General features: G+C 47.5%; 1 protein-coding gene across 1 annotated transcript in view; it reads right to left on the minus strand.

The window, feature by feature from the left end:
- Positions 1-24,182, minus strand: part of Prkce (protein kinase C epsilon) — a 481,124-nt gene that overhangs the window by 15,154 nt on the left and 441,788 nt on the right. The window contains exons 13-15 of the mRNA XM_028765100.1: positions 17,318-17,456; positions 11,903-12,091; positions 9,151-9,297 (exon numbers count right to left, since the gene is read on the minus strand). Coding sequence (XP_028620933.1) covers positions 9,151-9,297; positions 11,903-12,091; positions 17,318-17,456 — 475 coding nt within the window. The remainder of the gene's footprint in view (positions 1-9,150; positions 9,298-11,902; positions 12,092-17,317; positions 17,457-24,182) is intronic.

Below are 24,182 nucleotides of genomic sequence, written 5' to 3' on the forward strand. Positions count from 1 at the left end.
ACATAAATGCATGATTGGAATTTTCTATAATTAAAATGTTAAAAAACTGGAATCCTACCCTTAAAGGCATGGTGCTGAGTGAAAGACACAACACAAATAAACAATAGACACACTGTGTGGCTCCATTTACATAAAGCTCAAGAAAACAAATAGAAATGGCAGCTGCAAGAGAAGGTTAAATGCCAAGGAGATGGAGACGGCTCAGTCGGTTAAGTGTTTCCTAGGTAAGCACAAGGACTGAACTCCATTCCTGTAACCATGCAATGGATGAGCATACTCAGAATCCAAGCACTGGGAAGGTAAAGGTGGGCAGATACCACCGACTCATTGGACAACTGGCCTAGCCTAATCTGAGAGCTCCAGGTCAACAAAAAACCCTTGTATCAAAAACCAAGGTGAACAGTGACTTAGTAATGACCCTGAATGTCATTTCTGGCTCCACACACACAAACATGCTCACTCCATATACACCCCTCCACCCCCTCCATCACCATGCATGAACACACATTAAAAAAGAAAAGGGTAGAGTCTCTTTTAGAAAAAGTGAATCGAGGTTGTTTGGAGCTAAGGGAACCAGGGAATTTCTGGAGAAGGTGTTCCTTGTACTCACATATCATATCTGCAGGCAGATATGTGGGTATAGGATTTTAACTCATCAAAATGTTTTGTGAGAAATGTTAGAACATTACAGATTCCTTCCCTCAGGAAACTTGCTGACATGGGGGGACTAGAAGGAACCTTAAGGATTACTTAAGGATTACTTCTGATTTCACCAGAAGGGAGAAGACAGTTCTAGTAACTTGTTCAGGGTTGTGTGGGCAACAGGGACTAGCACTCAGGTGTCTTAGATCTTCCCCTTAGCCTGTGATGTACAATGAGTGTATGATTCTGTAGTCCCATATTTTGGGGTGTCTCTTCTGGATTATTTGAGTCCAGTTCCGGTCCTATGGCCCAAGTCTTCCATGCTTTTCTGGGAAGACTTCAAGCTCTATTGTTGCCAAGTGCTAAGAGAGATGACCGCTGCTCTGGGAGAAGGAGGGAGACCATCTCTGGCCTCCAGGAAAGATGGAGTTCACTCTGCAGGTCATCTCAACTTGACAAGCAGACTCTGTAGGGTTTGTCTCTACTCAAGGCAGAGGGTTTCATGCTTCACTGGAGCAGCGGTTAACAACCCTGACTCATCTGGACTCACATGCTAAATAACATTCTGTACTCCATGGAAACCCTTCAAGGTGGAGTATGTCTCAGAAATAAGACTCCAGAAAATCACCAGTGCAAGAAGACAGCTTGCATGCCTGTGATCAAGCTCTTTCACTGTGAAAAGATAAGTGTTGACATGAAGCCATCATAGACAACAAATCTGATGTGCATTTGTTAAATCCCAGAATTCTAGTCATAGTTGAACATTACTTTCAGATTACATCCAAGTCTGTTACTTGTTCCTTACATATACCTGGTATAAACAACAGAAAGATTCTGGGGGCTTCTTTCTGCCATGACTGAAGACTCCATGGAGATTCAAGGCCTGAACTTTGAGGAAGATGCAGCAGGGGACCCCACGAACATGCACAGCATGCTCACACACCTGTACTCTGCAAAGAGCAAATGTAGGCTGGAGGCCTAAAAGGCTGAGTACCTCCTTGGGGAGGGCTAAGATCATTTCTGATTTTCCTTGACCACACTTGAACCAGCCTCTGAGCACTGTCCATGCACTCCTAGCTGCTGGACAACCCTTCAAAGCTCTCTGAAAGACAAAGGCAGACAGGAGGACATTGCTTCTTTAGCAAGGTGGCTCTATCTGTAAGATGGAGGGTAGGACATGACCTAACAAGACTCCCGGGATGGTGCATGAGGACCTGGATTCCAGCCTGTCTGGTGAGAGCCTCTTTTTCACCCTGTCTATCTCTCTGTCCTGTAACTTTGAAAGGCAAAACTTACAGCAGCTCTCATTGGTTCTATCAATGAAGTCCTGGACCCTGTAATCACTATTATCATTTACATATTTCACTTTGTCTTTTTGTGCACGCTACCTCTGCCTAGGTACTGCTGGTAGAGTGTTGGTGGGAAGAGGTTTGCTTTGCTGTTGCCAGGCAACACTAAATACTGTAGGACTGTGGAGAGAGGACCAGATACAGGTTCCATAAATCCCATTGATTAGATGTGGTCTGAAACCATTTTTTTCTCAGTTGCTTCTCTCTCCTTAACCATCACCATCTTTCTCTTCCCAGACTTGGCTTCTCCAGGAAGCTGGCCCTGATTTCCCCTGCTTCTCTTCTTTTCTATCACCTTTAGCTTCACAGATCATCCCATACTCCCAACAAGCAGGTGTGGGGTATGTGTATATGTTCAAATATTGATGGAGCGAGGAGGAAATTAAGTTCAATAAATACTATGTCAATGAACCCATGAAGGCATAGCCCAACTCAACAGCCTGTAAGCCACAGTAGAAAATTCATGAGCCTAAAGAAATGCCTAATCAAATCCAGAATAGGCTAGTCAGGCTCATATACTTCCCTGGGGTACTTAAGAGATTAGGGGGTGAGGTGGGGAGGAGCTAACACCACAACCCACAGGAATATTCCTGCAACCAGAATTCTCATATGGCAAAATGACTTGGCTGGGTTTTACCACTATAACTGTCTGGCTAAGAGATACCTGGACATCTGTGCCCTGGAATAGTATCTATTGGTGACAGCTGCCACATCAAAGCACTGGAAGCCATACAGCTGCATTTGTCCAAAACACTACTGAGATTGAAGGCAGAGTGAGCACACATAGTGCTTATACAGAAAAAAGAGGTGACTAGGGCCAGATGTGGTGTGCATGCCTATAATCCCAGCACTTGGGAGGTTGAGGGAGGGGGATTGGGACTTTAAGACAGCCTGGGCTACATAGCTAATTCCAGCCTTGTCTCTAGACTACATAGCTAATAGTCTCTAGTCTCTACACAGCTCCCTATTCCGAAAACAAAGCGGCCATACTATGAAGGAACCTTTAGCATTATCGCAAAGGACAAAAACTTGAGAATCCCCCATGTGGTGAGCCACCCTCTGAAGTACCAGTGACTGCACCAGACTTAAGCCCAGCAGGCTCTGCATAACTCCTGAGAGGCATGCCTTCCCAGCCTTCAGCTGACTACTGCCCTGAGTGGTACCGCCACCCAGTAATCTGAACTTTCTTGACCTCTGAAATATGGCAGGGTGAATCTAGAGCAGCCTTCCCCAGTCTTAGGCTCCTGGTCTTCTTCACTATCCTTTTTGCTGGTAGCAGACAGACACAGTGCTCATTATTCTAAGATCCCATAGGCCAGAGTGGCTAGACCATGATTATGTCTGATTTCTAAGCCCAGCCTCCAAACATATGTCTCCCTGTAATACTTAACTGCTTGCTTCCTGGAGCCTTGGTGAGAGAGGAAGAGAGCCTGCAGACTATGGGAAGGAGTCATGAAGGGAGAAAAGGAAACTAACTTCCCCAAGAAGCCAGGAGGCACACAAAGTGTCTTAGGCTTCTTACTGGTCATATTTTCAATCCTATGAGAGACCTAGTCTCACTCCATTTTACCAATAAGGTCAGAGGGTCAGGGTGAAGTGACTTCTCATGATCACAAGGCTATCCTGTGACAGGACTCACTGTCTCTCTGTGATCAAAGCTAGTCCCCTGTGCACTGCCAGTCCCATGTCATCACTTCAGCAAACTACCAAAAACAGGTATATAGACTTTCTCTATGGTTTCTAGACCTGAGCCAGAGTCCCTATGGCTCTTTTCGAGAGTTAATACTCTCTTAGATGCTAAGGGATCTCACTCTGACATGGCCATTATCTTGAAAGTGTCTTTACTGAAGGACCCAGCAAAGTCCTGGTCCTGGTCCACCAATATGGAGGATAATGATGGTGTCTCACTGGTCTCTACATTACCATCCATGCTATTGGGGTCCCTGGGCAGGTGGACTAGCTTTAGGGATGTCTGCTGAGCAGAGCTCCTCCTGGGGCTAAGTAAGTGAGGGTGTGAGTTCTTGAGCCCACTTCCCAGGTTTTCTCTCAGCACAGCTCAGTCATGCAGGAGCATGCAGGAGGGGCCTCCCTTGGGGTCCTGCCATGCAGCGTGGATGGCTGAATGGAGACAGATCATGAGGTTGAAAGGGGCCTCTATGTCACCAGGCCTGTGGGCTCACCTACCTGGAGAGACTCCCCACTCTGGAAGCCTTACCTTACAGAGGGACATTCACACTGAAGCAAACTTGAAAAGAGAGAACACGTACACAAAGACAAGTTTACTCGGCCAGCATTTCCCTCATGGCCTTTGGTGTTCATGGAGGACAGCTAGGTCTCTGGGAGGCAGCTCTCTCCCTCCTAACTGGCTTGCTCCCATTCCAGGGACAAAGCCAAGGAGCCTGTGAACTCAGAGTCTAATGCTTTGGGGTACAACAAATTGGGGCCAGAAGTAAGCCAAACAACTTGCAATGGCATCCATTCCAAACACATCTCTTCCCCTCTGTGGCCCCCCTCCCCCGAAAGATAAGCCTACCAGGAGCACAAAGGCTCAATGAGAGATACTTGTTAGTGATTAGACAGCACCGCCATCTTGGAATAAAATCTCCAATGAGAAGAAATGTTCATGCTTGGCTATTGTCTGTACATCAGAGGCTCTGCTAGCTGTTGTCAATTAGATTTTATGTCCATAGAGTTTTGGGTTTGGTGTTGAAGGAACATCATTTGCATAAAATCAGTTCAGTGTGTGGCTGCATAGAGCGGGGACAGGAGGAATGTACAGGGACCACGAGGAGGGAGGCTGTATAAAGAATTGCTATACTGAAGGATACATGAGAAGCAGCTCTCCATATTGAAGTAGAGCCGCTGAATACAGGCCAGCACAAAGGGGTGACAACAACTTAAAGGCTGGAAATCCGGCTGCACTCCTAACATCTGGGGAATCAGAGCAGGGGTTACATGGGGAGGCGGAAGCGCCAGGGGCATTGGAATCTCAGCTTAGCAAACACGTCAGGAAGACAGTGCCTGCAGGACAGCAGCCGGTGGAGGTATGTGACAGAAACTGACCAGAGGCCAAATTCCAGCCTCCAATCTGGACAATCTCCTGGTGATATCTTCAGAGGCAGGAGGCTTCCTGTGGAGGGGCTGGGAACCAGGTGGGAAGCTGTCTGAAGTGGGTGTGAGGAGGCCCCGGACTCCAGGTGAGCCAGGCATGGCAGAGGTGGGTCTGGCTGTATGATGGGTTTGAGGAGACTTAAAGAGTTCTACAAACACAAAACACTACATTGTGACTATTCTCAAATGCTAGGCTGCATGCTCTGACTGCTCCTGGGCTCAACAAAAACCAGCATCTTCCCTGAATCCAACAGGCAGGTCACCTGCTGGGTGACTCAGCTATCCTGGCCAGCAAGGAAAGTGTGATGGCTACTAACTAGATTTTTGAGGGACAATGGCATTCTGGTCAACAGGGCATAGCTGGAAAACAAGTAGAGCTAATTCCAAACAGAAGAAATGCAGGCTCTTTCACAAGTCCCAGAACTTGACCACACTTCTCTTAAGGTGTTTGGTAATAGTAGGTAGAAGCTTTTCTGAACCTCCTTCATTTGCCTGTTTAAATTTGTGGCCAGTGTCTCTTTGTGGCTAGCAACAACCATGAGGCTGGTGCTGTTTGCTCACAGATTTTATCTTTTTTTTTTCTTCCCACAGTCTTTATCCCTTCATTTGACGCTAGTCTGTAAGACAGGATTCAAGAATCTCACAGTGTCCCTGGCTGATAGTTGTCCCTTGTCCCCACTGCCTCTTCCCAGTGTTGAACTAGCTGCCCTTCAGCTGTCAAAACCTTGCCTTGCTGAGCTCCCGTATGAAGGCAAATGGCAGGTCCTCAAGTTATATGATACCTTGAGCCAAGGAGAGCCAGTCTTACAATGGAAACTCTGACCCACGAGTAGAAGGACAACTTTGTGGCAATGTGGCAATGTGCCTCAGTAGCTCTCTCCAGAGGGACCTGTGGGGGGACTGCATTGTCTAAGGCTGCATCTGTTAAGGGAGTACAGAGCTGGCCTGCCTTTCTGCTACTGCCTGGGCTAGGCAGACATCCTTAAGCTAGTTGGCTTCATGAGGAAAATGGCTTATAAAAAACCCATCTGAGTTTCTTTCTACACTGGGCCTTTGGGTTTGCCTCGATGATAAATGGAATGACTTTAATTTAATCCAATGTCTTCTACCAGACTTGAGCTGCAGGCAGTACAGACTAATGGTGTTTCCATATTTCAGGAAGGAGCTTTAGCTTGGGGACAGAGCGAGGACATCTTTCTGATAACAACTTTCTCTTTTCCTCTCTCCCTTCATCTCTTTTCTTTTTATTTACAAATTTGATATTTATGAGAGAGGTCGCAGATTCCACGGATAGAAATGTGATCAAGTATTTAAACGCCTTGAAAACCTATACCTGGTAGTTCTGAACAATCTACAGGATCCAGCCAAAGTATGACTAGAAACACCTCCTGCACAGTCTTCTAACTTCCTTCCCTCTTCCTTCATACTTAATGAACTATTTTTCTCATTTCAGCCAAAAGAAATCAGCCCAGTGAATCATATTTCCTTGACTTCCAACACAGTAGTCTCAGGGACAGTGAGGTCGCTTACATACACAAGACACTTTCCATGGAGATAGTGAAGACAGCTTTAGGAGATTAGATGTCGGAAGCCCTGTGTGGCCCAATCCTTTCCTTGGGACATACTCTGACTGGGAAAGAAAGCCACCAGACGCTCATGCAGGTCCCCAGTAGAGGGATCCAGTAGGGTTCTGCTTCTAGTCCCAGGTGGAAGTTTCCCAGAGGCTGAAATAAGGGAAGTCCAGTCTCTTGTGCACTGGGGTTCAGGGAAATGTGATCCAAGACCTGATTCCAGACCCAGTGGAATATGTCCTCCTTTCGGCTTCTGGACACTCCTTATACCTTTACCTACAAGAACATCTTCCCATCTGGCTAGGGACAACCTGAAGGGGCTGTGAGCCTGCCTGAGCCAGGGTGAACCTGCTTACTGGTGGGGTGGGACACGTGGTAGCCTGTTCCTGTTTGTTCCCCACTCTTTCAGCCTTTCCCTGGCGTCTGGGCTCTGTCCCAGATCCCAGGCTCACAGTCACTTCACACTCTCCTGAATGGCCCGCTTGTCATTCTGCTCTTACTCTGTGAGTGAGATGGCCACTGACCACGGTATGGCTCCTCTCAGAATGCCTTGTTAGAGAATGCATAGAAGCCACGCACGAGTACTGAGAGACTGTATCCCAGACTAAAGATTGGAAACCCAGCAAGGATGCACTGGACTGATGGGGCTTTAAACGATGTTTCAGGAACTGGAATTTCTCACCACCGCTTAAATCCTAGAGTCTGCCTTGGCTTAGAGCAAATCTTCCTAGGAAAGCCCCGTGGTCACTTCTTAGATTCTGTCAACTATTAGACCCCAGGGAAAGCCTAGTCTCCTGGACTCCACTCATTTAAATATCCTTTGAGAATTGTGGCTCAAGCTCGCCAGCCCCTCCCTTCTAGGAGCTTCTCTACAACAGTAGCTTTCCTCTTCCACACCAGTGTTTGCATCTCCTCATGGTTGCAGGGGACTTCGTTGGGCCTCACCTCCCTACTCTCTCTTGAGAGGCTGAGCCTGTGTCCTATCTAGCCTCTCTGGGTCTGACTCCCCATGAGTCTGGCTGAAAGTGGCTCATTTACCCAGAGTCTCAACATAATCCCAAGCCATTCTGTAGATGGCAATGACATCTGACTGGCCCCGGTCTCCTTTGGGTTTTTGTTACTTGGGCCTGGACTTTTCTAGTTCTGCTTCTTATTTCTCTAGGGATTAATTAAGTTAAACTACATGGAAATTACAGTTCAGCCCATAGGCTTGATCCTTGCTAGGCCTTTAGTGACCTGCTTCACACATTCTGTCTGGCATTCATTCAGTTGTTCTTGTCTTTGGAGACTAGCAGTGGCCCCAGCCCCAGCCCCAGCCCCAGCCCCAGCCCCAGCCCCAACCATCAGGCAGGCTGGCACATGCAGCGGGCCATGTCTGCTGTAAAAACCAGAACCTCAATCCTTCCCTAGCTACAAAACCCATAACATGGGCTTGCCATGGAGTGAGGGGTGGGGTGGGGGGCACAGAGCTGCAGTGAGATGGGCTAAAGTGGAAGAGAAGTTTACAGAGAGAAATGAACCCCAAACCCTGCTTGTTTGAAGCTGTATATCTCTCAAGAATCACACAGAGCAAAGCAGAAAGCAATGTAGGAATGGTGGCAGGCCTTAGCGCCGTGGCTTTTCTGTCCTTGTGGCTGAGGGAGAAAGAGTCCTCTGACAGAACTGGTTGATGACCTCTGATCTGCCAGCCTCGTGGGTCTGGAACTCCTGCTTAAGAAACTCTTCCCTTCAGCTCCCAGGTGCCTGAAGCTAGCTGCCGAGATTCTCAGTGGGAAAGACTACCTCAGTGGGAATTAAGATGTGTCTCCCGGGTTAATGTTGCCTGCTCTTCGACACTTCCACAATAGGTTAGCCTGCAGGATATCCTGCAGGCTTTGGTTCCCCAGTTGAGGCTTGACTGTAGTCCACTGTTCAGCTTCTGAGTGCCATACCCCTCTGATCTCCACTCCTCACTGGTGCCTGGCACTGCATGTGGAGGGTAACAGCATATGCTGTGCCTCGGAGCAGGCAGAGGGCAGGGACATATCAGAGATGGGACCGTGATAGAGGCCAGGACACAGGCCTCTTCCTGCACAACTGTGTGTCAGCCTTTCTGTGACAGTCGCTGATTCTCCCCTTACACTCTGCCATATAAGGACCATGACAGCACTGAGCTAGTATTCTACTTTACATGGACACTTTCAAGGCACGACCCTATATATCTCTTGATAAAGGAAAAAAAATTAAAAACCTTGTATGTATCTCTATGTCATGTGAAAAACTGACGTCATCATGACAGATTAAAATAAGTAAACAGAGCTCGGGGAGGTAAGACTGCGGTGCTGTGGGCGTCCTAGTTTTGACTGTCAATGTCTGGGGCCTCAGCCTCCTGTGGGAGACTCTTGGTCTTTCAGCCATACCCCAGGCTGCTCGTGGCCCACACAGATTGGTACAAAAGTAGCAGCTGCTCATGGAGGGGGGGCTGGGAGCCCACTTACAATTCGTGGCTTGAAGGGCGGCTTGACTTTCTTCTGCTCCAGCAGTGCCCAGTCAATCTCCTTGAAGAAGGGATGCTGCTTGATGGCATCTTCCCCATTCTGCGCCGCCACACAGCCCAGGCGCTTGTGCGGGTTCTTGGTCATGAACTGTGGGGGGAAGGCACAGAAGAGTTACTGATGGAGCCTCCCAGCTGTGACTCATGAGGGAATAGCTTTCATGTCATTTCCTATGTCTGTGCTTACACGCTAGAGGCCTAACTCTTGGGGTGTTCTACCCTTGAACATACGACATAGCATGTGTCAGACAGCATTCTAAACATAGTTCAGATATGGATTCATCTCCCTCGAGGTGCCATTACTAGTTCTACTTTATAAGGGAGGAACTTAAGGCACAGAGAGGTTAGTTAGCTGGGCTAAAGATGCACAGCTAGCAAGGTACCGAGTTGAGATTAGGACCTGACTTCTATTCTCTGATTTCCCCAGATATTCAGGTCTTTTCAGCAGAGACTGGAAGTCACAGCAAGGAAGTAAGGAAAGACAACGGGGGGGGGGGGGATGCAAATGTATGTAAATATACAAAGGGTATGCAAATGATCAGATATCCCATCCCAACTCTTTCTTTTCCTAACCCATCTCATGGTTTTAGTTTGAATTTGCAATTGCCACAAAAAAATGCCCATGTAGGGGCAAGCAAGATGGCCCACTGGGTAAACCTGACAACCTGAGCTGGGTAAGTGGGACCCACGTGGTACAGGGAGAGGAGCAAAGCCTGAAAATTGCTCTCTGACCTCCATAGACGCCACTTGGCACACACGTGCACAGGCACATGCACACATAAATATAATTTTAAAAATGCCCATGTAAGTTAGAGATGAAGTCATTATAAGTGGATAGTGACAGGTTCAGTAAGTTCTGAGAATAAACATAACTTCAACCTGAACACCAGAATAAACTAAAAAATAATTTTGATAGGCACCAAAAATTAAAGGTGTTTATGTGATGTGTGTGTTGGGGGAGGTATGTATTGGGGGAGGGTATGTGTTGTCCTTGTGTGTGTTAGAGACCAAGTATAGTGCTTTATAGGGTAAAAGGTCAGCATCTCTAGTGACTAAGACACTTGGTAACTGTGGTGAAATTTTAAGGCTGACCAGCAGAAGAAAGCTTCTTACATGGGAAAGGTTTAGGGCTAGGGTTGGGGTCCTGTAACACCTCTGGTGTCCTTAAACCCAAACCACATGGGCATTGATCTGAAGATGACTTGTGGTCTTTGTCTCCCTCACCTACATGTCCAGGAAGTCACCCTGCTTCAGTGACTCAGATATCCCACACTGGTCTATACTCTTTTGTTTGGCACTTAGAGATGTCTCAGTTTGAGTTTTGCCTACTTAATCTCTGGTTCAGTGATCCCCTGCAGTGCCTTACTTCGAATTCTCTAAGAAGCCAGCGACATTGTTTCCTCTGCTGATATTTGACCTAGGTGTTTCATGTCAACCTGAATTATACACTGCCTAAAAGTCACCTTCCCTTGAGCCCTGAGATGTGTTCACCCAGCACAGGCTCCATTCCCGCTTTCTACCCAGAACTCAGTAAATTGTGAAGGTTGCAAAGGAGGCCGATGGCTGGCTCTCAGGGAATTGCACTGAGTTCAGCAGAAGCAAGATGGAGGCTTGCTGTTGTATAGGTTCTTCACCGCTTTATGACAGAAATGGCCTTCTCTAGATCCTGAACTACCTCACCATGGATAACTTCCTTCAGCGGTGTAGTGATAAGGACAGAGCCTTAGAAAACATGGGCTACAAATATTAAGTTGTAAGCTAAGGGAATTAGGGGGTTGGTTTCCAAAGAAAAGCAGTGGCCCCTCTGCCCTCCATGAGCCTTCCTACTTCCCTCTGCTAGCAGAGGGAAGATGAGCCTAGGGATGAACCCCTGCGGCGATACCCTGGGCCAGAGGCTCTCTTCTCAGACAGTAGTAAGCAGTTACCACAGCATGACCTCTAACCCCTGAGTCTGTGCAGATCAACAGTCTTCTCAGTTTCTCTGTCTCCATCTCTGTCTCTCTCTCATTTATTTTTTAACTTTTAAATTATGTGTAAGTGCATATGTGAGGGAACGTGCTGGTGTGAACTCAATGCCCAGAGAGTTTTTAAGTGGACAGCAGCAGTTTCCTGGAGCTGGAAACACAAGTGGATGTCAACTGTCCAACATGGGTGCTAGGAATCAAACGTGGGTCCTCTGTAACAACCGAGCCACTTCTCCAGCCCCAGGTGTCAACAGTTTTTGTATTCAGTGCTACTGACATTCTTTGGGTGTGGGGCTGTCGTGTGTGCTGTAGGCTCTTTGGCAGCAACTCTGGTACATCTTAGTCCATCCTTACCTATCTGCACCCACCATGCTTCCTGCAACTACACCAACTCCAGTATGTCCAAACATTGCTGGATATGTGTCTAGAGGGAGGATGTCAAAAAACATGGTGCTGTCTGGGTCATCCAAAGAGACGGGTAGAGAGAGGAAGAAAGGAGACATACACACACACACATACACACTCACACACACACACACACACACACACACACACACAAAAGGGTGGGGGGAGAGCCCTCAGGGAGCAGAGCCATGGGTGAAGGATAGTGACTAACACACACACACACACACACACAGAGAGAGAGAGAGAGAGAGAGAGAGAGAGAGAGAGAGAGAGAGAGAGAGTGTCCTCAGGGAGCAGAGCCACAGCGAGGGAGGGACAGTGACTCACAGCTTTCAGGATGCTGACGGCCTCCTTGCTGAGCCAGACAGGGTAGAGCACATCATCATGAAGGATGGATTCAAACAAGTCGTCCTCATTGTCAGCTTCAAAGGGGGGCTGCCCGGCCATCATCTCGTACATCAGCACGCCCAGGGCCCACCAGTCCACTGAGGGGCCGTACTCTAACTCCTGTAGGATCTGTCCAGGAAACAGACAGTGTCAGGGATCATTTAAGAGCCCTACTCCAGCAAGAACTCTCCCACCAACTCTGGTGGGAAGGCCTTGGCCTTCCTGTCCACCTTGCTCCACCATAGTGGAGCTGTGCTACCCAGGGTGGGGTGGGGGCACTACCCCAGCTTCTTCGGGGAGGCTTAAGTGTGGGAGCCAACTATCCTCTCTCCACAGTGAGCATCTACTGTCTAACCTCTGCTGGGAACAAAGGCAGATTCTTTGTCTGCATGTCAGATAAAGCTCTTGAGCAGCACTTAAGTCCATCTCAAAAGGTGAGGGCACAGTGCAACAGTAACTCATGGTTAGGGCAGCAGGATGGAAACTTCAAAGGCGATGCTGAGAGGGACTGGCTGTGCAGCTCAGTTCCCATCACACACAGCCTGAGCAGCCTGCCTGCCGTGTGGGAATGAAACGAGGATCTTTTCCTTTGTCTTTTCCCCCCATTTGAGCTAAGATTTTACTTTGTCACCCTGGCTAGACCAGTATTCACGATATAAACCAGATTGGCCTGGAACTCAGAGATCTGCCTGCTTCAGCCTCCTGAGTGCCGGGATCAAAGGCATGTGCCACCATACTTGGCTTGAAACAGAAAGTTGGTATTCCTTAAGTGGTTAACACTTACCTCAGCCTTATGCTCCATGGAAGGAAATAAGAGGAAAGGCCTCTTCTCAAGCCCATGGGTTCTACCCAGCAGAGACCACTATGACAGTAAAAGACTCAGTTCCGTCATTCTTCCTGGTTCTCCGAGTTTCACCAATGACCTTATCATTTAATAGACTCTACAGATCCCCTTTCTCTTGGGGCTAACTCTGTGAATGTATGCTATCTTTACTGGCAAACCCAAAATTCAAAGTTCCATGACTATTATGTGAATTTATCTTTGACCAGGGCCACACTCAACAAGGTCCCCTCCTCCCAGTCACTGTGTATCTGGCCAAATGGACAGTCAGAACATTAATTCAGGAGGAACCCACATAGAACATGCTACACACCTTCCTACAACAAGACCAAATCATTCGGGATTAAACAGAATTCAGTAGCAGCATCTAATGACATGAAGTCCACACTTAGCTTAGGAACCATCTCTATTTGGGAAGAAGACTGTGAGAACATGTAGCTGCCTCTACAGTATTTTTGATGAATGACCTGTTTCCTTAGCATCTGGGGGTTCTCCGCTAGTGGTTAGTGCAGGGGACCTCTAGACTCAGGCTGCACTAGACTGGGGCCACAGGCAAAGCCTAGTCTCTCTCAACCTCCTGAGACCTAGTGGTCAGTCTGGCTTACCAAGTTTCCTGGTTTCTGTCCTTCAAGGTCATGCATATGGCAGGATCTCCTCCTTTTCAGAGTCTCTGTTCTCTGACATCCTAAGGTCTTGCCTGTTCCTAGGGTTTGGGGGCACTTCCCTTATAATACTGTATTTCAGTCACTTGTTCACAGACAGCTCTTTCCCTGGAGCATCTGGAAAGTTCCAGAGAGTTACTGCCTATCATTTCTCCAGAGCCCGCTATGGTGCCCAGCCCATTCATACTGTTAGAACACAGGTATCACTCCATTCCGTACACTGTGCGCATCTTACTCAGCGTACCCTGTTAACTCTGAAGCTCATGGGCTCCTGCTGACCAGTTGGCCACTTTAGCCATTTCTAGATGGATGGCTGGTGTCTACACCTCTGGGGTCTCTCTATGAGCTTGTCTATGCCCATACTGGGTGAGGCTGTGGGAATGGCAGGGTGGCCTTATCCGGCCTTGTTTTTGGTGGGATCATTTGTAAAATTCCCTTTAGGCTCAGCCCTAATTGTCCTTGGTCTGATCACCTTGCCAGCAGTGGATCTGGTAAGGAAGGTCAAGGGTTGGGGTAAGAGAGAAGGATCCTGATGGAACTGGGTGTGACCCAGAACTGAGAGTCATTTCTTGTGTAGCAGGGGCCAGAAAAAAGAGGGAGCAAGTGCCAGAGAGTGTGAGCCAGGGGTGCAAGGTGTGTAGGGACGGCTTGGCAGAGCTGATCACTCCGGAGGTGGCTCTGGTTTCAAGGCTAGCCTCTGTATGTCTTCTGAAGCACTCCCACCTCTAATCCCATTAGAGCCTTAAAGCAGCTTGCTGAGCTGGGCAGGGCAGGCATTAGGATTCCCATGGGAAAGACAGGAACTCAAGGCTCTAATACACTTCTCAACATCATCGGGGGTGCACGAGGACACGCTAGGCAGGTCTGGACTCAACTCCCAGGACTCTTTCTCATACCCCATGATATAACCCAACAGCGAAGAGACCAAGGGAGGGAGCTACACTTGGCCAGTCCTTGCTGTGGGCTGTGCACCGTGGTAAGTGCTCAAGGGGCACGATGTCATGCCATCCTTAACCAGCCCTTGTCAGGGATGTCAGCCCTTTCTCTACTGGCTGTCATTTGCCTACCACAAGGCCAGCATTTGTTTGCTGTTTCTGGTGCTATAGCAATTCTGCCCAGTAGGCACAAAGTACAGAGTGGGCAGGAAGAGTTACAGAGCCATGTCTAAGCACTTCCAAGACTCTTGCTAGTGTGCTACTTTACACAGAGGCTGACTGGGCTCCTTCACTGTAAAGTGCATGTATTTCCTGGGTGGGATCTTTAACTGCTGTCAAGCCTTTGTGGCACTGGCTCACAGAGGAATGGGAATGGAAGACTCTCCTGGTAAAGAAAAGTCCTAGGAGAGGTCTTGCTTTCATCTATTTCTCATTACTGTTGACTGGCTGTGTGCTAAGGGAACACAACACTAACAGAGAGGCTGAAATCACCAAGTTTAGAAGATCAAAGCTCTGTTGAGCACTGAGCTGCTGGGCCCACAAGCCTCACTCCTGAGCTCTCGCTGGCTCAACCTGTGTTGTCCGATCTGTGAACAGACTGCTAAAAGCCTGTCCTTCACTCCGCCTTTCATTTTGTTTTTGCAGAAACTATTATCAATTCACACAGCATTGAGAACGAATTCTAAAACTAGAGGTTTCGTGTCAGCACAAGAATACAAAGGCAATGTCCCTTTTTCTTAAAAAAAAAAAACCTACCAGACATTCACTGGATGTATTACAGTATAATCAAGGTATAAGTGACTACATAAAAAAGAGAGTGAATCCTTCTCTGTGCACTTAAAACACCTTTATACAAGTGTCCTATAGAGGATGTATAAGAATTTTAGGTCAAAGACACATAGGCTCAGATTCCAAGTCAGAGGCCATTAAAGCTGCTACCATGGCCCACTTATATGAGGAAACCCAATAGGTGTTCTATCTTCACAATCAGCTCAAGCGAACGGGATAATATGGAATGTTCTGGAAAAGCAGCACTAACACTAGGAGATATATACAGGGAAATGATATCTAACAATATCACTCCTGGGGACCAAGAGAGAAATATGCAATGTAAACAATCCCATTCTCCAGCTGTCCAGTTCCAGTTCACTAAGATCAGAATATTTTAAATATTTTGTGATACAGGGTCTCAGGAACCTCAGGGTAGCTGCAGGCTTGCTATGCAGCTGAGGGTGACCTTGAACTTCTCAGTCTTGTGCTTCTGCCTCCTGAGTGCTGAGATTACTGTCTTGTACCATAGGCTTGGTTACATGGTTGCTAGGTGTGTACTGTGAAGGCTCTGCTCAGCCTGTTGATGTGTACTCTGGTGGCCTGCCTTCTTCTCAGGATGATAAAGATTCTCCCCTTAGCAGGTTCATAGATCCTAAGGGATTGAAGTCATATTCCTGACCCCTGAGTCTTAATTTTGTTCATTATTACAGACACTAACAAACCATTTGCTCTATCTATGCTATTTTTAAAATGTGTTTTATTTTATTGATTAGAGTGGTGTGTGAGTGTGTGTGTGTAGGTAACACGTTACATGGTACACATGTGGAAGCCAAGAGACAACTCTTAGCCATTGGCTCTCTCATCCCACCTTGAGTATGTTCCAGGGCTTGAACTCCAGCTGGCAGGCCCATGCTACACAGGCTTTTACTTGCTGAGCCATCCTGCCAGCTCTCTAGTTGTGTTATTTAAGTTTTCACTCACTCACTCACTTACTCAGTCACCCACTCGCCCACTCAGTCAAAAGACCATTCTTTAGGACCTGACGTTGGAGCCTGGTAGTACCCAGATTAGAAACTCAGATCCTGCCTTGAGAGGATTCGCAGCCTAGAGAACTGGGCTTTCCTTCTCTGCATGGCTCCCATTCTGATACTTCTTGTTTTCAACAATGCTCTCCTCATCCCTAGGGTTAAAGCAAACCTAAAGTACATTCTTTGCCGTTCAGCATCCCAGTCTTGGAAGCTCCATGAAGCCTTCCCGTATCCTGGGACACTGTCCTGTTTTAGACAGCACTGCTCTACTTATGTCTGTGTCACTCTGTCTAGACAAAAAGCTCTCTTAGAAGAGCAGCCAGAGCCTCAGTCAACTCCATCCCCATGGAACTTTGTCTGGCAGGTGCGCAAATAATGTCCCGTGGAAGGAGGCTTCTGCACATGGGCAATGCTTAATGGGATTGGTACCTCCCTCCCATCTTATGTGTCTCAAAACCATTGAAGGCATTTAATTAAGTGTCTGTGTGACTATATGACTAAGTCTGATTCATCCATGCTAAGGATCTCTCAGTTTGGGTCAGACCATTCTGGAAGGACACAAGAAAAATGGTCATATCATGGTGACTCAACTTTGACACAGGCAATCCCCTGGTAAAGTTCACAGTGGGCACCTCTGACCTTTGCTTACACTGTCCTCTTGTTCTATGTGCGGGCCTGTGCTGTAGACTTTCTACCTCAGTGGAAATGGCAAAGCATTCCTGGTTTTGCTGTGAATTTGACATCCAGAGGCATTTGCTGCCTCTTCAGTGGACTTTCAATGTTCTAATTAGAAAGAAGTGAAAACTCTCCTGCAAGTCAACCAGTTTCTCTTAGTCCGAGCTCTGGTGGTAGTCCTGGACTAGGATGGATGCATGATACTTAGCAAGGACTCACTCAACCATGGAGGCTAGCCAGTCAGTCTCAGCTCACCAGTCCTTTCTCATGATCACATCCTGACAGAAAACCATTTCCCTTTCTGTTTCTTACTCCTAGAGTACATCCTACTTTTGCAGAGCCTTCTCTTAGCATCGTTGGATGACCCGCAAATGTATAATATTGGGTTGTTGCCTCTGCTCTGACAGTAAGAGAGAGAAGCTAACTCTGCACAAAGGCCTTACCTCTGGAGCTATATAGTCAGGAGTCCCACAGAAGGTAGTAGTTGTCACGCCATTCAGAATCCCTTCCTTGCACATCCCAAAGTCAGCCAGCTTGCAGTGACCTTCTGCATCTAGAAGGATGTTGTCCAGTTTCAAATCCCTGCAACACCGATAAAGGCCACATGGTTACCCTCATACACACAACAGGGTCCTTCTTGAGTTAGAGAGATGCACATACCCTAGGGAAATCTCCAGTAAAGGGAATCTTGGAGTAGGTTATAGCCTGCCTCAATTAACCTCAGTCTAGGGCTATCTCCCAGTTGGTCAACCTTCAACAGTACTTACAACTCCTCAGCAAAAGATAGGATCCTCCACAGCATCAGGGCCATATTAAGGTTAGAAATCATATTGTTTAGATTCCTCTGTGAAAAAGGAGTAGGTTTCCCCTGACCTCCATCCTTCAAAAGTTAACTAGCTCAGGGGATTCAGGTTCACATACATGCAGCATCATTGAATCAGAAAAACCTACAAGAGTTTGAGCTGCTGGATTTGAAAGGGGGAGAGGACGGATGGTTGGTGTAGCCAACATCTGTTGATGTATAACCAACAGCAGCAGCTCTCAGTGTTGGGTGGAAGCTAGCATTTGAACAGACCGTGAAGAGAACAATCAAAGGAGTCAGGAAGTTGGAAGCAAAGGGAAAGTGACCAGTGTTCCCTACAATAGTGAGACAAGACAGCTGTGTTAGAGCCAACCTCAAAGAGTCTGAGATGCCCGGAAGAAGGATTTGAAATCCATGACGAGGAGGACTGAGCCCTGCCTGCAGGAGTATGGTGCCTATGCAAGGTTAATCTCCTGGTGTAGCAAGTGAGAGAAATGCTCTAGATCCAGATGTAGTTTCTGTATAGGAGTGTGGGACCGTGAAAGGCTCGCTTGGTTTCTGGTGGAGCACTGGCTAGAGATGGTGGAGACCCTGCAAGGGACGGCACACACTTCCCCACACTCCCAGACCCCAGACTCCTGACACGTGGCCAAAGACCTCCATTGATCCAAGCCTTTCAGTCATGTCGGGGCAGCGCCCCTACCAGCCCCTCCACAGGCAGAGGGTGTGACTACAGGCCTCAGGGCCTGGAGAGATCTCCATATTCCTGAGATACCTAAAGGGCCAGAGGACGTAGCCAATTAAGCATTCCTTCCCAGACCCTCCTCCCTCTCTATTTAACTCAGGTCTGTGCTGAGAAATTGTGTGTGTGGGGGGAGTGTGATGCAGCTCATCCACTTTCTGCCATGACAGTAACCTTTAAAACCATGGACTTCCTTGTGTCTTTGGGGCCCCACTGTGGGGAACCATAGAGAAGGTCTTCAACTATCTAGTCGTCTAATCTCCCATGGAGGACTTCTCTACATTGCAGCCACAGAGGCCTGCCAACTCAAGCAAGCTATCCCAGCCATTGACCCAGTCAAGCGAGTGCTGGTAACCAAGAGTCTCTCTCCCCGCAGGGCACTGCCAGAGCTCCCTCTCATCCCTCTCGGCTACGTGCTGATTCAGCCCATATGCCCTTGCATCTCAGTTCTTCCACAGCTCCCAGAGGCGTCTGGGAGCTCAAGGACAAAGACCACGGGTCTCCCAGGCGGAGACCCTCACTCAAGAGACCTGCCCCAGTGGGACTTCAGGCTGAGACCTCTCCATGCCCGGGCAGAGCCCCGGCGACTTGACAGCCCAGCATCCACCCAGCACCTGGTGGAGTGAACTCAAATTCCTGCGCTTCTGCCTCCTTGAGCCATGACAGACATCTGGAATCTACAACACAGCCCAACAGGACCCATGCCCACGCACTAGCCAACAGCCCCGAGAGAGTCATAGGAGTGGGCCAGCCTCAACCAAGGTGGTTTCTTTGAGGCCCATTTTAACATTCCAGGGTTCTAAGATTTCTTATCTAGAAGCCAGGCTTCTAGAAAATAATTTTTTCCCACTACCTCTGCAAACCCCAGGCCTAGCTCTGTAGAGAAATATAGACTATGTGGTTGGTGTAACCATCCACCCTGTGCCTCCTTCTGCTGCTACTCTGGGCTATTGAGGTGAGCCTTGCAAAGAAGGCCTCTTTCTGTATAAGCAGAGCTCAGAAAGGACCATGCTCATTTGCCTGCTGGCATCTGAACTTCAGCTCCAGGCATCCCATGGGATTCAGACTGGAAAGGAGGTGGGGCAGGAAGTGCTTCTGGACCTGCCTACATTGTATCTGTGACCCTGTTTCTGCTTACAGCTGGGATTCCTTGAGAAAAAAGAAATCACATAGAAAAGTGCTGCTCTAAGCAAATGCTCCCGAGTTACAGAAGGAACAGTGAGCCCTAACAGCTGGGCCACTGCGGCTAGTCCCCGACCCTGGCTCTGGCACCCAGAGAGGGCAAGGCTTGGCTCTGGCTGTGGTGGGAAAGCAGGGATGAACGCTGGGTTGGGATCCAGGCTGCCAGGGTTTCATCACTGGCTGTGACATATCCCTGCTAAAAGTCACCTTCCTGGGCCGGTCCCCTGTCAGCTCAGGACCACACGCTGTTTGTGCGCTTGTTTGAAGGATCAATGCAATGGAGTGTGTGAAAGGTGAACTTTTCTGCCTCTTTCACATCTGTCACACAAGACTTAAGTTGGAGGGATCTGGGACGCCTGACTGTCCCCTTGCAGAAATGTTGTTACTGGGAACTTGGGCATGTGGCCGAGGCAGATATTCCTCCATGCTGAAGTACCCAGAGTTGCCTTTACAAGGTCGAGATGATAGTCACAAAGGTTGCAAGTACTATAAAAACAATCAAAGTGATGCTTCTGTTCAGGACTGAGTCCACCTGCCTACCTGGGTGACCAAGTCTGCTGTTCTTGCTTGGTACATGAGTTCAGAAGAGCACACTGTATAGCTAAGAGTACACACTGTACCCTTGTAGTCAGAAGAGACCAAGCAGGGGAGGAGGAAAGTGAGTTCCTTAGGTGACCAGGGTCTCCTGCACCCAAAGCTGCTATCTCAGCCCTGTGCTCTCTTCCTCTGCCTTCCGACCCTTCCAGGGGCAGCCACCATTTTAACTAGATAACACGCCAGAGGACCTGCTCCCTAAGCACCCCTTAAAACCTTTGTTTTGCCCAAGACAGGTCTTAGAGCTCCTTTAACTAAATTCTTTTTCATACAATATATTTTGATCATGCTTTTCTCTACGCACTCAAATTTACCATCTCAAAAAAAAAAAAAAAAGCCCAAAGGATAAAAAATGAAACCAAAAATCCACAAAAGTAGCATTTAAATTCTTTTATGTTGGCCAGCTGCTTCTGGGCATGGGACCAGACCTGGAGTGTGGCTGATACACTCAGTGACACTCCAACAGAAACTGTTTGCCAGTGGGAGTCAACTGCAGACAATGTATTGCATACGGTTGGCACTCCTTGTCTCCGTGCTGGCCCTGTGTAAGTCTTGCACATGCTGCTACAGTCTCTGAGTTCACACATGCATCAGTCCTGTTGTTACTAGGGAACACTATTGTCTTGGAGTCACTCATCACTTCTGAGTCTTAAAATCTTCCTGTCTCCTTTCCCACATAGATTCCTGACCCCTAGAAGGGGGCAGGTGGCATGATGACATCTCTTTTAAAACTGAGTCTCCAATACTTCTCTCTCTCTAACACTCCAGTGTCTCTGAGTTAATTCTGTATGTGTGTATACAAGATGGTTTCTCTGCATAACTCTTGCTGTCCTAGAACTTGCTCTATAGACCAGGCTGGTCTTGAACTCAGAGGTCCACCTGCCTCTGCCTCCCAAGTGCTGGGATTAAAGGCGTGCGCCACCGCCTGGCCTTTGTTTTATTTCTCTGCAAAAAGAAGCTTCTCTGATATGGGCTGGGCAAGGTCCTGTCTGTGGGTAACAGCAATACGTCATGAGTCTAAAGATCTCAAGTCAGCACGAGCCTGGCTCTGATCTGACTCAGGTTGCCAGGTGGAATAGTCTAGGCTCCGGCCATACACCACCCCTCCTTCTCATAGGCTTCTGGCTAGTTAGGGACAGCCCCTCGTTTCTTTCTGCCTCCTGTTCTTCTTTCTCTAGTCCACTCCTCCCTGGCCTCTTTGCTTCCTGACCTCTCTTCTCCTTGGGGAAGAAGTTGACTCAGCTGCTGTCAGATATGAGCAAGTCCTACAGACGCCCTTGGCTATGACCTGGGTTGGTCATAGGCAAAACACTCCGTCCCACTCTGTAGCCACTGACGTACGGAGTCCTACCTTTGCTACCTCCTCCCATCCCCACTCTGATAGCTGAATCTTTGGAAGCTCTTAACTTTGCACACAAAACCAAACACAGGAAGAGTGAGTGACTGCTTTCTTTTGGGGCAGAAGGTTTAGACAATCCCTGGGAGCCAGCCTGGTTATTGTTACAAGGCCATTTCTCTGGAGATCTTCAATCTCATCACAAAGTGTCCATCCCTATGGGGCAAGCTTGTCTAGTACAGGGTTGTCAGGAGAAGCTGTGTGTGTGTGTGTGTGTGTGTGTGTGTGTGTGTGTTGGGGATGAGGGTGGGGCCTTAGCAGATAGGATCCTCAAGGAAGCCAGGCCATACCTGCTAAGGGAAGAGGGGATGTCCTTCTCATGAGGAGGAGGAAAGAGGGATACTGGGAGGAAGGAGTGAAGGACAGTGTTGTCTCCCTGGTTTCCTTCCTTCTCCTCTCCAGCAATGTTTCCCTCAGACCCCTGGCTTTCCACTTCCTCAGGCCTGCCAGGAGTCTCTCACCTGCAGCTTTTAGTGATACTTAGATGAACCAACAGGAGTCTGTAGGCCTCTGGGAAGGAGGAGTGTTGGGAGGGATGATGCCTAGCTCTGCCTTCTCAGTGGTCCAGCTTAGGGGAAGAGGAGGGGTAGGGGAGGCAGGGATCAGTCTTTCTTGTGGAGAACTCCCAGGTACTCAGTACCCAGCTTAACACAGAACAAGTATTTAGCTAACTTGACCAATAGTTTTTCAGAAAGACAAGTGCCCAAGTATCGACCTTATCTTTTCCATCCTCAAACACAAGTGCACATCCATAAGACCTTTAGTTGTCCCACTTTCCTTATAGATGAATCAATGTGATAACCTTTACTTACTCAATGTATTGCTAAATCATTCATGTTTTCCCTTTAGAGTGGATCACCAAGCTGTCCTCCTTAGAGGCTAAACTTCCTCTTCCTCTCCTTCTCCTCCTCTTCCTCCTCCTCCTCCTCCTCCTCCTCCTCCTCCTCCTCCTCCTCCTTCTTCTCCTTCTTCTTCTTCTTTTTTTTTTTGTAGCCCTGGCTGTCCTGGAACTCACTCTGTAGTCCAGGCTGGCCTTGAACTCAGAAATCCGCCTGCCTCTGCCTCCCAAGTGCTGGGATTAAAGGCGTGTGCCACCACTGCCCGGCTGAGGCTAAACTTCTAACCTTCCATTGGCAACAGATGACAGCTCCCTCCTCTCTACATTTTTGCTGACATGCTACGCTGCCAAGCTTTGGTGTGTGCTAGGTTTAAACAGAATCTAAGAACATTCCTACATTTCTGTAGAAGCTTCAGCATTTGCTTTCATATGTTTAAGAAGGAGCAGTGGGTGTGTGTGTATCTATGTGCATGCACACACACTTCTTTTCACTGTGGCAATTGGTACTGATTCTCAGGAGCTCGTTCCCTTTAGGACCCAGACTTGGTGCAGGACTATTATTTGACTTTGGTTGTGGCTCATGGAATTTTTACTAATATTTATTTTTACATAACTGAGTGGATATTTTGTTTTACTGGTTTTGGATTCCATGTCTTAGGTTGAAAATCTTTTTTTCATTTTCAAGTAGTATATATGTATTCTGCTAATGTTTCCCCGTCTTGTTCTACTTTCATTATATACACATAAATCTGTGGTACACTTATTTATTCTGACAAAAGTTTAAGATACTCCTCCAACTCTCCCTGTTCCCAGAGATCTGGAAGCAACTCAATGTTTAATTGTCGTTTTCCCCCATTGAATGGCAAATTCCCACATGCAAATGGAGTCTTTACTGCACCTCTGCCCTTAACACTTTTCTACAGAGTGCTTTTTAGTTATTGTAGATTTATAATATGTTTTTAATACTTGGTGTTTCAAAATTTCTTAGTCCTCGGATTCTTGCTTATTTTTCCATATGAACTTCAGAATCTTCTGTTTATATATATTTTTAAATCCTGATGCTGTTTTTATTGGGAACATATTTAAAGCTACAAATTAACTTGGGGAGAATTGAAAGTTTATGATGTTGAATCTTCGTGGCCAATAACGATGTTTGTCTTTCCATTTATTCAAATCTTATTTGTGCCCTTTAGTGATTCTCTTGCACAGATCCAGAGCCTTTCTTGCTACGTTTTATGGAAGGTTGCTGATTGTCCCAAAATACCCTCACTTCCTTAGGAAGTAAACGTTGGTTTTGTTTTTAAAGCTGCATGGTTATAAACTAAAATTCAAAGTCTCCTTTGGAGCTGAGTTTGGATGTGTGACTAAGTTCTAGCCAATCACATATGTGGGGCCTTTTCTCTCCTCTTCTTCTCTCCTGTCCTGCATGAGGCTACGGCAATCACATGTGTGGGGCCTTTTCTCTCCTCTTCTCTCCTGTCCTGCATCAGGCTATCATCATGGTGCTAGCAGCCACTTTTAACCATCAAGACAAGGATCAGGCCCTAGGAATGGTTGGATGACTCACAGATGACAAAGACAGAACCATGGGTCTGATCAAAACATAGCTGCTGCTGTGTCCTGTTGCTATGGTAACTGTACCCGAACTTACTACTGAAGAACACAAGCTATTGTTTTATATTTTCAGTCTTTCCATAGACAAGGCGATTCTCTCCATTGCATCTTTCTACTATATTGAATTTTCTTAGTTTTTG

This window comes from Grammomys surdaster, unplaced genomic scaffold (assembly GCF_004785775.1).
Source record: "Grammomys surdaster isolate TR1022 unplaced genomic scaffold, NIH_TR_1.0 149, whole genome shotgun sequence".
Classification (NCBI taxonomy): domain Eukaryota; kingdom Metazoa; phylum Chordata; class Mammalia; order Rodentia; family Muridae; genus Grammomys; species Grammomys surdaster.